The sequence below is a fragment of the Erpetoichthys calabaricus genome, chromosome 12 (assembly GCF_900747795.2).
Source record: "Erpetoichthys calabaricus chromosome 12, fErpCal1.3, whole genome shotgun sequence".
Lineage (NCBI taxonomy): Eukaryota > Metazoa > Chordata > Cladistia > Polypteriformes > Polypteridae > Erpetoichthys > Erpetoichthys calabaricus.
In genome coordinates, this window is record NC_041405.2 from 13132620 (window position 1) to 13146706 (window position 14087).

A 14087-nucleotide genomic window follows, 5' to 3' on the forward strand; every position below is an offset into this window, starting at 1 on the left:
ACACCTCTTCCGTAATCTTATAAGAATGTCTTCTTCATCCAGAATGACTACACGTATGAGGTGCTTCCACTCGCTGTGACAGAATGCTGAATAATATGACGGTCCAGCTGCAGGTTCACACACATTGATGGATGCCGTTCACAAACACCTGCGCAGGATTCCCACGTCTGCCTCCCTGAAAGAGAAATCGGGACACTCTCATTACTTTTCAGTCATCCCTCACATTTTCATCAGCTGTTCCACCACCAAAGCTGTAGTCTGAATGATAGTTCATCTACATTTTATATTTATTTAATTAGGAGGAACTTTTATCCTTAGAGACTTCCAGTACAATTCAACACAATTGAGTAAATGTCAGTCTTGAGGACTGTTTACAGGTCACTGATTGTCAAAAGTGAACAACCTAATACAACAACAACAACAACATTTATTTATATAGCACATTTTCATACAAAAAGTAGCTCAAAGTGCTTTACATAATGAAGAGAAGAAAAATAAAAGACAAAATAAGAAATTAAAATAAGACAACATTAATTAACATAGAAAGGAGTAAGGTCCGATGGCCAGGGTGGACAGAAAAAACAAAAAAAAACTCCAGAAGGCTGGAGAAAAAAATAAAATCTGTAGGGGTTCCAGGCCACGAGACCACCCAGTCCCCTTTGGGCATTCTACCTAACATAAATGAAATAGTCCTCTTTGTAGTTCGGGTTTTTCACGGAGTCACTTGATGCTGATGGTCATACAGACTTCTGGCTTTTAATCCATCCATCATTGTTGGAACATCATGGTGCTTTGGGTAGATGGTGGTGGCGCACGCCACCACCAACAGGACACCGGAAAAGGAAACAGAAGAGAGAGTAGGGGTTAGTACAGATTTTGAATGAATAGTTATTATAATGAATTAGATATACAGAGTATCAGGATTAAATTACAGTGAAGTTATGAGAAGGCCATGTTAAAATAAATGTGTTTTCAGCAGTTTTTTAAAGTGCTCCACTGTATTACCCTGGCGAATTCCTACTGGCAGGCTATTCCAGATTTTAGGTGCATAACAGCAGAAGGCCGCCTCACCAGATGTTAGTTACGGTTCTATAAGGACATAATGCAAGGAGTCTGACACGGGATTTAGACAACTCAGTCCATGAAGTTTATTCATCAAGGTAATCACTCACTTCTCCCAATATCACATCCACATTTTTAAAGCTCTCAGTGTTTCTGCATCGAGTACATGACTCGGTAGCCTGTTCCAGATTCTCATGATCCTTTTCATGAATAAATGTTTATTTGTTTCTGTCTTAAAGGCACTTCCCATTAATTTTAACTGGTGTCCTTCAACACAAGATTTAGTGATTATTTCGTGTTGTCAACTAAGAGACAAGTGAACCACAAAACAAGTTGGAGCAGCCACCCGTATATTGCTTCCTGGCTGCAAAAATGTTAAGTGTTGTGTACAATTGAGTACAGATTTGAGTCCAGAACAGAACTATCTTGATGAGGCAACAATGGCGGTTGAGGACAGGACAGGAAGTGACATCATCAGGGCAAGAACTGGAAGCTATATTATCATGACCTAAGCCAGAAGTGACGTCATCAGGCCCAAAAAACAGATGCGATGTCATCAGGGCCATAACCGGAAGTGACATCATCATGCCCTGACTCAGAAGTGACGTCATCAGGCCCAAAAACGGATGTGACGTCATCAGGATTGGAAACAGAAGTGACATCCTCAGAACCAGGTGAAATTTCCTGTAATCAGTCTGCAGTGGAAAGAGAGAAAGCAGCACAACATTTTTGGATGGATTCCATTACGATACGCTAGCCATGTAAATAATTTGTTTTCTGCTGAAATTAAAATTGGGAAAGATTCTTATTGGGTCCCCGGTCCATTAGGCAGAATTTTTTTTGGACATATTTCTCTTTAATTTTCTAGTCTCGTCAGCATATTAAAGAGCAGATGTACCGATAAGTAACCCTGTATTTATTTGCAGGTAATTTATATGTTCCGAAATCCTAAAGATACCATGGTATCCTATTTCCACTTTTCCAAGATGATCAATGACCTGGAAACACTGCCATCGATTACTGAGCTAATTGAGAGATACTTGAATGGAAAGGGTGAGTGATGGAAGGCTTTTGTTTGCTTTTCTTTCTTGTTTATTGGTTTTGACATGCATGGAACAAATAACGCAGATTAATAAATAGTGTGTGAAACATAATAATAATATAGTGGGATCAAGTACAATGGCCATTACTCTCATGTTCCTAAAAGGAAGTACTTGGGCTGTTGTGTGCTGCTGATGTTTGTTTTTTTTGCTTCTTGTTTCCTGGGTTTGAGGAGCATGAAGGACATCACGTCAGCTTTTAAAATGTAGAGTTCTGTTAGTCTTGTAGAGTTAGACATATAATATATATCGTGCATTTAACTTTCGCAACTTGGTTTGAAACCCCTTTTTGCATATTTCTCATGTTCATGGGGATCAGGTCTATGTAAACTAAGAAAAAAATGAGAGCCGCAATGCGCTAAGTTTGAGGAGCAGCTAGCAGCCCACTTGATGTTTCACTGGTCTTGTTCACCCTATAACAGTAAAGATCTCTCCCATGCATTTGTTGCATATTTTCATTGATTTTCTTAAAATTTCAACTTTGTATTGCAATTATACACCCAAATCACAGTGCAAGTGAGAGTGAGAAAACAAAGGTGTTAGATAAACTTCGAGCCAGAATGTTGGCTGCGAGTTTGACATTAATGAATCGACTAGCCGGCTAGAGACTTTGGGGCTGCCAGCTCCATTATCGATTGCAGCCTCAGGGTTAAACATTAACTCACCTCAGCTATGCTCACATACGGCAAGATCATTAATGATCTCAATTGGCGCGTGAAGCAGACGTCGCTGATGGATTTTGCAAAGCAGGTGCATCCTTCATGATCTCCAACGATAGTCATGAAGGAAGAGAGTATTGGAGATGATGTGGACACCTCGCCAGTCTTGGTCTCTTCCAACAGAAACAACTTTTTTTTTTATTTTTTAAATGCTAGCATAAAAGCTCACTATTGGGAGAGAAGGTTTTTTGCATGTTACCGATTGAATTTTGTGTGCTGCATTTTATTCCATGGTATCTGTGTTATGAGAGGTGCATATTATCAAAAATAATGTTATGTTTAAAAGAATTGTATTCAGAAAAGTGCATTTTGAACTATTTCTAGCAAAAGATTGCAGTTTTTGGAACCTAACCCCCTATTTCCCATAGGTTCAATGTATTAATATTCACGTTTTTTGACTTTCACATCATTTCTTCAGAACCACAAAAGTTATTAATACATTATTTTCAGTTATCTACAATACAATTCAGTCAGTCAGTCAGTCATTATCCAACCCGCTATATATCCTAACACAGGGTCACGGAGATCTGCTGGAGCCAATCCCATCCAATACAGGGCGCAAGGCAGGAAACAAACCCCGGGCAGGGCGCCAGCCCACCGCACACAATACAATTCAAGATATCTCAAATAAATTTCCCCATATCTCAAAATAGCTTGCTATCCATTGTCTGATAACGGAAATTCATTTCAACGTATCTCAAAATAACTTCCTACTCATTTTGCGATATCTCACATGCATTTCAAGATATCTCAAAATAGACAGGAACTCCCATTGAAAGAATAGGAAATTCTGCAGGAAGTGATTTCAAGATCTCTCAGTTTCTGGTATCTTAAAATGCATGAAGAGTCCAATTGAGATATTTCAAAATATATTTGAAATATTTTGAAATGATGAGAAATCTGAAAGTGTATTAGGGATATCTTGATATGCATGGAAAATATCTCAAAATGTATTACAGATATCTTAAAATATAAGCAAACATATTTTGAGAAATCTAGAAACAAGATTCAGATATCGCAAAAGGTAGGCTGCATTTTAAGATATCAGAAATTAATTCTGAGATGCCTCTAAATGTTAATTCGGCTTGGCATAGTTGCTTCAATTATTGTATATAATTTTCTGGCATGATTAGCTGGGATAACTATAGACTGTTTATTATGTTTGGAATGTGCCAACATTGTGTTTATTTCTATTAATTATTTATTTCAAAATACAATATTTCCACCATTTTGTGTTGTTTTTTTCTTGTGGAAGATTCCAGATTTTTTACAGTTGCTATGCATTGTTGCCAATCATGATATTCACATCAACGTGGCATCTGGCAACGCTGCCAGTATAAAACATGGTGGTGAACTTGTCTCAGTGCTAAAGTTTTGGGTGTAAGGAGAAAGAAAAACAAGTGAGAAAGTCCAGAAACTTAAAATCAGTCAGGTTTATTTTGGAGAAAATCACAGTAGGAGGATGAGATGGTGTTTAGTCGTATCATATGCATAAAGGAGGACGGCCTGTTTGGAAAAGTATGGTAGCTGTTGGTAGAAGTAAGAAAAACTGGTGGAAAGAAGAAGCTTACTTGGTGGCAAAGAAATTGAAGGTGATGTGTGTGAGGGCAGAGGATGCTGCAGAGATGGATGAAGGTGTTTAATGGAATCCCACTATGTCACTGGGCAGCCAATGATTAAAGTTACCCCCAGGTCTTACTTCATGTGTTTTTGATTGACTGCTTTCTGAAGCTCAATTTTGGTTGACACAACAGTAAGATTTCTGAACTGACTTGACAAGATTATGTTTGGACATCTAAGGCTTGTTCATCATTAGATAAGAACAATAAAAGAAATTGTGATGTAAAGGAATCTTACTGTAGAGAGTCAAATAAATTGAAAATAATAAATAACTTTGTTCCTCTGTTTCTTGCTCTATTAGTTTTTGGAGGCTCCTGGTTTGATCATGTCAAAGGCTGGTATGATCACAAGGACCAAGTGAATGCCCTCTTGTTATCATATGAAGAAATGAGCAAGGTAATTCATCTGATGTTCATTATTTTAAAAATAACGAATGCTTTGATGGAAAGGGAACAATCTATGTAAATCAATCATCTCACTTGGGTACTCGCTAATTGCTGATGTGAGGAGAAGGAAATCTCATAATTTGTTGTTTGATAGGAAGAAGAAATGTTTGCTATGATGAAGTTCCTGTCAGGATACTGGAAAAGTACATTTAAAGGAAAGCTTAACGGTATGTTTCATGTCTGCCCTGGTTTACATCGTGACAGTCAATCACTCTATTCTCCATTAAAACTTGTGACAAAGTGGGGTGTTATGGCGCAGACCTCATACCCAGTGTGTCAGTACAGTCCTGTAAAAGGTTCAGAAGAGTAATTTATTGCCCAAAACTAATTACACAAGGGAAGGTTAAAAAGAAAGGATCGGAACATGTCAACCTTCTGTTTTGTAGTGGTAGGGGTGAGATTACCTGTTCTCTTCTTTATACCCCTTATTGCGTAGACTTGAACAAAATGCCCCAAGACATCAAAAATAATACAGTACATCCCCCAAAATTTGCGGGGGTTATGTTCCTAGAGCACCCGCAAATTGTGAAAAACCGCGACTTTTGGATGTGGTTATAAAATGCCATTTAAATGCTTATTTTTATAGTTTAAACCGTAAATACAGTATGCCCCAAATGCACTTTAATTTCGTTGTAAACTCAGCTTAATACATTAACACATTACCTAAAATCAGAATGTAAAGGTAAACCCGTCTACTGTACAGTACTGTACTGTTATGTCTTCGCGCGGTGCTAGAATGTAAAATACCGATGTTACCGCTATACATACTGTAATTCATGCAAGCGCGTTTTCTTTGGTATGCGCTGTCGTTTTCTTTGATATAAGTAGAGTAAATACATAATAATTTCATTTAATTAAAATACAGTAAAATGTATGGGTACTCACCAATGATGAATGATATTGATGATGATGATGAAGTAGCTGTGCAGTACGATGCAGAGGATTTAAAACTCCTCGGGTGGCGCCTCTTCTTCAGGAGTCGTATCTTTGGACGGGTCTTCTTCTGGTGGGGTTTCATGCTGGCTTTTCTTTATAGGTTTCAGGAGCATTGTGATGGGAAGTTGCTACATTGTCTCCCATAGCGAACTGCTGGTACAGTTTCCATGCTTTCTCACAGATGATGTTACCATCCAAGGGGATGTTCTTCTTCCAGCAGTCGGTGATCCACAATGCCAAGGCAGATTCCATCCTGACGATATTTTTATTCCTTACAGTCGTTAACTTTTTGGCGCTATCACAGAAACTTACAGATACGGTACTCCTGATCGCTGCTTCGTTCTTCTTTATGTCGCGTGCGGTGCTTTCATTAATGCCATAGTGGAGCATAACTTTTTAGTTCCCGGAGCAAATTCAGTAGTTCAACCTTCTTCTGGAGTGTTTTAAACTTCTTCTGGCGCTTAGGCTCAGTGCCAGAAGCCTTAGAAGGTGCAGGAAGATTCAACGACATCGTGTGCGTTTAAGAATAACAAAATGAATACAATAACAAAATGGAAAACACGAGGACACACAGCTGGAGTCGTGTCACAGGGCAGCAATCAATCAGCAGCAAAGAGAAATGAATAACGCTCTCGGATTGGCTACTTTCACCATCCCAACCCGCGTTTCCCTCAGTGGTTGCTTCCTGTTCTCTCTACAGCACAGTACTGCCACGAAAAAAGCCTTAACAATTTGTGGAGGATATTTGCGCTTTCCGCTAACAATTAATAGTTAGTTTCTAAGGAAAAATCCGCGAATGACTAAGTCCGCGAACCCTGAACCGCGACTTTGCAGGGGTCTACTGTACCTGAAAGTTAGCAAAAACAACAGTAAAGCATAACATTCACATAACTTAGAGCCAATACGTAACACTATCACCTAGCAGGTGATTTGCAGGTGTTGTGTATGATGTCATGACAGAAAGTATACTTAAGATAGTCTTTGTAATTTGGATTAGCAGTAATTCATATTCTATTTCCTTGTGAAATTACTTCAGCTACACTCAGGACTTTTCACTTCACTTTGGAACCGTAACTTTGTGTTGGTTTTGTCGATTGGTTTCTTTTATATTGAGGTACCATACAATTGATATGAATATGTAGTCAAGACAGTCATAATGTTGCAAAAGGGTATTACTGTACTGCTGTAAATGATTAATTTCTCTTTTATTAGTAACACATCTCATCAAAGCCTCATTTTCATCAGCAATTCCTGCAGTGCCCTAATGGTAAACTCCCTTAGCTTCTCCTAAATTAGTCACATTTAAATGCTATTTGGTTATTAGAGAACCCAACTGCATTAGCACATTTAATGTATGTTATTTTGTTCAATAAAGCGAAAAGACGATTGTTCCTTGGGTTGTAAGGTGCTAATATTCCTAAAATTTAATTCTCTGTTCAAAAACTGCTAAAGCGAAACAATTCTCTCAAGAAACATCTCCGTCTATTGTGGCCAGATTCCAGTGTCACAGTGAAAAGACGACTCTGGGACTGTGGCCTTAGATGCTCTGTTTCAGAATTTCAAAACAAGTAGCAAAAAAGAAAGAAACAGAAAATATTCAAATGGCCAAAAGTTTGAAAATAACCCAGAGATCTCTGTTCAATATCTACTGGCTTTCTGCATGCACTGATAATAAAAGTGAAAAAAAAGGGATTATTTCTTATATAGGAAATGCATACGTGGCATGGGCAGGTGTGTTTGTTTGGTCATTTTAAACTGTGTTTCATGCATTAAAATTACAGATTGGCTCTAACACTTTACAGCCTGATAACTTTTTGTTTTTTGTCATGCCTTCCCACCTTTAGGATCTTCGCAGTGCAGTTCTAAAAATAAGTAAATTCGTTGGCAAGCAGCTGGATGACGCCACCATTGACAAAATTGTAGAAAGGTCCACTTTTAAAAACATGAGGAATGATCCAAAAGCAAATTATGAGTTCATGCCTGATCATGTTGCTGACAAGAAAAAAGGACGTTTTCTGCGGAAAGGTAACTGATGCTCAGCTTCACTGAATTTTAATGTGGTTTAAAGTTCTCTTAAAGTGTATTAATTTAATATATTATCGTTCTGATTTATACTTCTCTCTAGCACTCTTTTTTTTTTTCTACCAGGAACGCTCAAAAAGTTTCTGCACTTCTTTTTAACTCCATTTATTAAGAATTTCAAACATAGTCACCTTTTTTTGCTATGCAATTTTCCCAGCATGGAACCAACTTTTTAATGCCATCAGCAAAATATATTTATGCCTTCACCGTTTCCAACGAATATATAAAAGTGTGGAAAATTTTTGAACATCCCATGTATGTATGTATATATATATATATATATATATATATATATATATATATATATATATATATATATAGATATATATATATATATATATATATATATATATATATATATATATATATATATATATATATATATATTGTCATCGACTGAGGAAAATCACAGTCCACAAGGGCACCAACTGGTTCTACCCTTTTAATATATACAGTGTTCTCAAAATAAATAGGCACTCGATGGTACAAGAAGGTTCAAGAAAGTAAAGAGCAGCAAAGCAAAACAAACTCAGGGTGGTTTAATGCTCTGTCGAGCGGTCATAATCTGGACGGGAGCTTTGTTCATCAGTCGGCTCTCTCCAAAATGAGATGTGTCATGCAGGGAGCATCTCAGATTTATAGTGGAGGGAATGGAAGGAGTGGAGTCAGTTTCTTTCTGTGGGCGATTTCTCAGGGCTGTGGGAGAAAAAGGAGATTAATTTGTCAGTGACAGCACCCCCTTGTGTCCTGGAGTGGTAGTGCAGAAGGTGACCCTCAGATGTGCATGCATGACTGTTTTATCTTGGTAGAGTAATATATTGCTCTACTTTCCCCTATTGTATTATTAAGATGCAGCCTCTGTCAGAAATCCCACAGACTTACCACTGTTTATAAGTTATTATAGTATATAACTTATCCCCACTTTCCCTTCTATATCTATAACCTCAGGCAATTAGGTGTAGTAAAAAGACAAGCAGGATTTAAGTTACACATAAAATAATGTATTATTGATAATAATCATAAATAATAATATGCAAAGTACATTTGAATATTGGCAACCATACAACCTGATTAAATGGTGATATGTAATTCAGGCGGCACACAGACTTCTTAGTTACTTAAAAATGTCTCTAGTTAAAGCATCATTCAGCTTTCTTCAGAACAGGCTGCATTGCCTGTTCTCAATATGGTTGCCGAGTTGTGCTCTCCATTGTGTTGTCTTCTTCAGTTCATGGTGTGATGGTCTTCATCAGTTTAGTAAGAGAGATATTTCTTCATCATATGTTGGTTAGTAAGAGAGAGAGAATGTGGTTGAGCCAGCAGCTTTATAGATTCTCTGTCCAACCCCTAGAGCCAATAGGACATCATGGTACTTAAAAGCTTCTGATCCAAGCCAATTCCAAACAGCCATACTTCAGACCAATGGGGGAATACAACATCTTAAAACCTGCCATCCCCAAGACCATATGTCTTTAAGGCTTTCTTGTGGGGGTTGAAAGACTTTAGCAGAGAAACACTCACTAATGTAACACTAAATTACATTGCTTTGCCTAAATTACAAATAAAGACATACTAAATATTTATCAAGTTAAATGCAAATTACAAATTAACAATATCCACTAGAGTTTATTTGGAGGTTTTAATAGTTTTTTGATGCATAATAAGAAGTACTTCTCCCTAAAGCCTCATTCACTCTTCCATGCTTACATCCTTCCTGCAGCCATGTAAAGCTTTAAATCATAGCACAGCAATGAAATCACATCTATTTATGCAATTCATTCACATCACTATCATGTACCACACAGGGGCTTCTCTGATAGAAAACAAACTACACCACAAGTCGCCACGAGAGACCCCCACCCATTCTGTTACCTAGCGACGTTTGTCCAAGTTGAGTTAAACGTACACTTCTGTGGAATGTTTTTTCGACTAGAGTGAAGCGATCTTTATTTAAATACTAAATTACTGACAGGCACATTCATAATTAATGCCTAAAAATGCTTCCAGAGAGGAACCATATGCTTTCCTTCTTGCTCCAAGCTGGGGTGTTGAATTCCAGGCCTGGAGGGCCGCAGTGGCTGCAGCTTCTCATTCTAACCCTTTTCCTAATCAGTGACCAGTTTTTACTGCCAATTAATTTAATTTCCCTTCCCCATTTTAATAGCCCTGTTTTTAAGGAATTGCCCTCTGAATTGATTATTTAATTCATTAAATGGCAACCAAACGGATCAGTTCACAGCTGAGTGTGAAGCGGCTGAGATGGGAATCAGCACCTCCAAGTCCAAGACCATGGTCCTCAGCCGGAAAAGGGTGGAGTGCCCTCTCAGGGTTGGGAGCGAGATCCTGCCCCAAGTGGAGGAGTTCAAGTATCTCGGGGTCTTGTTCACGAGTGAGGGAAGAATGGAGCGTGAGATCGACAGGCGGATCAGTGCGGCGTCCACAGTGATGCGGGCTCTGCATCAGTCTGTCGTGGTGAAAAATGAGCCAAGCCACAAAGCAAAGCTCTCAATTTACCAGTCGATCTATGTTCCTACCCTCACCTATGGTCATGAGCTATGGGTAGTGACCGAAAGAACGAGATCGCAAATACAAGCGGCTGAAATGAGTTTCCTCCGCAGGGTTTCTGGGCTCTCCCTTAAACATAGGGTGAGAAGCTCAGTCATCCAGGAGGCGCTCTGAGTAGAGCCTCTGCTCCTCCGCATCGAGAGGAGTCAGATGAGGTGGTTCGGGCATCTGATCAGGATGCCTCCTGGACGCCTCCCTGGTGAGGTGTTCTGGACACATCTAACAGGGAGGAAGACCCAGGACACGCTGGAGGGACTATGTCTCCTGGCTGGCCTGGGAACGCCTTGGGATTCTCCCGGAAGAGCTAGAAGAAGTGGCCGGGGAGAGGGAAGTCTGGGCATCTCTGCTCAAGCTGCTGCCCCGCGACCCGATCTCAGATAAGCGGAAGAGGATGGATGGATGGATGGCAGCCAAACAGAAATGAGACGTGAAATGAGACAACAGATGACCAGATGAACTTGAACATCAAACTCCAATCAATTTCACTCCAACCAGTTCCTTAATGAGGAGCCAATTCTTGTTGTTAATTAAACCCGTTATTTAATTCCATAGTTTGTTGCTGCTCTCAGTTTGCCACAGACATTTCCCAAACTGTTATTTATTCTAAGAACACAGTCAAAATGTTTTGGTGACCTGAGCAGATTAACCTTACTGAGACCTTCACCTTTCTTTATTTTCAGATACTGTGGTTAGCTGGTCACACTGTATCTTGTTTTGCGTCTCATTATCATTAGGCTGCTAATTAAGGGAAAAGAAACAACTAGGAGGTCCAAGTCAAGTTAATTAAAACTAAAGCAAAAGAAGTTAATTAGCAGCAAAATCTGGTCACTAATTAAGAAGATGGTTAGAATGAAAACCTGCAGCCACTGTAGCCCTCCAGGACCGGAGTTCGACACCCGTGCTCTAAACAAAAAACACTATCTGTTAATTTTTTTTATTTTACTTTTTGAAAATTGAGAATTGTATGGCCCATCACTGTTAGATGATACTTCACTGTTTAATATCTGATGAAAGTATTGTCACAAAAATAGATTTTGAATAACATTCACTTCTTTCTTTCTTTCTTTCTTTCTTTCTTTCTTTCTTTCTTTCTTTCTTTCTTTCTTTCTTTCTTTCTTTCTTTCTTTCTTTCTTTAGGCACAGTTGGAGACTGGAAAAATACCCTGACTGTGGCACAAAACGAATACTTTGATGAAGTATTCCAAGCAAAAATGAAGGGAGTACCTTTGAAGATGATTTGGGATCTTGATGAATGAGAAATTCTACTGCAGGGATCAAATTCCGTTTTTTATATCACTTACATTTTGATGGTAGCATTTGCAATTTGAGGAGGTCAGTTTCGGTGTCGGTTGATTTAGAGTGTGCTTGGGTGCTTTATTCCTTTGTTAGAACAGTATGAATACACACTTTTTGATTAAAAAAAGAGCAGGTCTGGGGCCAGAGGTGCAAATAAGAATGCCCTGAAGAACAATTGGTACCTCTGGTAAAGATAAGCTAAAATTCTATGAATAAAATGCCTTCATTGTTCATTAGCCTGTTCTTATACTCCAATTATTAAAAAAATCTAAACTTTCACTGAGGTATAACTACTTAAAAATTCATAACAAACATGCACATATCACTTTTATTGATACCTCAGGAAATTTAAAACAAGATACATTTTGATTCGTATTCAACCCTCAGGAACTCTTAAGTGGTAATTTGTGATTTTCTGTTTCACTCGGGTATAAATACACATTAACCCACAAGCCAAACCCCTTTAGTCATCCATCAGCAAGCGTCAAACCATAGAATCCACAAATTGAATGGTACAAATGATGGACGATCTTTATAAATCAGACAAAGGCTATGACAAAAAGCTTCAGGCCAGATAATCTCCATTTCCACGATTACAGCAATGTCTCAAACATTTTAAACACATAGAACTGTGATGAACCTTCCTGGAAGGGGATGCAAGCCTGCGTTGCGTCAATGCACAGTCCACGAACCAAACCTTTCACCAAGGAGTCACATTTGAGAAATTGTAATGGTTGAAAAAAGTCTCCAAAACTACAATTACACACCAGCATCAATCAACTTTATCAAAGGAATGCATTGGCTGACCTCACACCACAACCAGAGGGGCCTGAAGTTTGTTAAACGTTACTGGAACTGAGTTTTGTGATCAGGCTGAAATGAAAATAAAGTTTTCTTCCAACCAACACCAAAGCTGTGTCATACAGTTTTTGTTTCCCATAATTCTCATTTGTTCATGGTGATTTCGACAATGTAGTTTGAAATTTCAGTCCAAAAACAAGTGTTGTATTTTCTTTTTCTTTTTTCTTTTATTATATACAGTATTAATGAGAAGATGAACTTTTATCCATGGTGTGTCACAGTCATGGAATTCGACCTTGCTATTATGACATGCATGCAGTTTCTGGAGATTACAATTAAATATCAGTAACACATTTAAAAAAAAAAGTAAAAATAAGACACAGAACAAGGAAATACAAGGAGTACAAAAATGTAAGTGCATCATTATTATCATCATAAAGGCAAACACCAAGAACCTAATATACCACTGCAAAATCAAAAATTCTAAAACCAGAAAATGAAATGGTCAGAAGACTGCTAGAAAACAGGAACACACAAGGCTAATGCCACTGCAAGGAAGCACTGGCAAATGGATCTCCAGATTAAAGATGCTTAGTATCGGTTGTAACTTGACATTTTGTTGTACAGGGATGTTATTTGTAGACATGGATGCAGGATCCATACATGTTTTTAGTTAGGGTTTTATCATGAAGGAGTCCTAAGGTGACCCTAGTCACACTTCCAGACTCTTTATTATGTAGACCAGTTCCACTTTTGGTAACCGTCAGGGTTCACTGCTACTACAGCTAAATATTTCCCCACTTTTCTTATAAACATTATGTGATACCAGATGACAAGATTGAGCACTAAAATAAACAGGAGAGGTTTTATTTATGCATTATAGATTAACATTCTCAAAGTTAAGGCTCCTAATGTGCCTAAAATAGAAACAAATCATACCAACCCAACCTGGAAGGAGAGCAACTCTTTTTGTTAGATGTCTAGGCACTTAATGTACCTAGATGGCCAAGTGGCTCTTCATAGTAAGCTGATCAATTTCCTGAACGGGATATACTGACTTATCAAGCAACAGTAAATTTAAATGAAAATGACTTAGAGAGTGTGGTGGGCTGGTGCCCTGCCCGGGGTTTGTTTCCTGCCTTGCACCCTGTGTTGGCTGGGATTGGCTCCAGAAGACCCCTGTGACCCTGTAGTTAGGATATAGCGGGTTAGATAATGGCTGGATGGATGACTTAGATGACTGCCTCGCTCCCCACTCCTGACATCACGCTTCCCCTCCCCTCGGCCTGCAGCCTCTGCCTTGGTTTAGCGCAACTATGATTGCTAGCTCAATGAGAGAAGTTGCAAAATCAAGCAGAATGTTCCAGGAAATTATAGAAAAAAAACCCAATCTAAATCCGTTAAGTAGTTCTCTCGTTTGCTAGCTGAGCGGAGGTAAGGTACGTCCTTACTGGTGTGTG

The 14087-nt window shown here is 38.6% G+C and overlaps 1 protein-coding gene and 1 long non-coding RNA gene across 6 annotated transcripts in view; one reads left to right on the forward strand and one right to left on the reverse strand.

Moving 5' to 3' along the window:
- The window catches only part of LOC114661888 (amine sulfotransferase-like), a 164806-nt gene extending 152701 nt beyond the window's left edge, over positions 1-12105 (forward strand). For 2 of the 5 annotated variants that reach the window (XR_007936402.1, XR_007936399.1), the window contains one exon: positions 11974-12105. Coding sequence is in view for 3 of the 5 variants with exons in the window: in XM_051934610.1 (XP_051790570.1) it covers positions 4803-4897; positions 7728-7908; positions 11668-11786 (395 nt within the window). In the remaining 2 variants the exon portion in view is untranslated. The other 3 variants (XM_051934610.1, XM_051934611.1, XM_051934608.1) reach the window with 3 other exon arrangements.
- Positions 1-12821, reverse strand: part of LOC127529791 (uncharacterized) — a 97471-nt gene extending 84650 nt beyond the window's left edge. Inside the window, exon 1 of the long non-coding RNA XR_007936410.1 lies at positions 12524-12821. This is a non-coding gene — a long non-coding RNA (uncharacterized LOC127529791). The remainder of the gene's footprint in view (positions 1-12523) is intronic.
- Positions 12822-14087: the final 1266 nt, after the last annotated feature.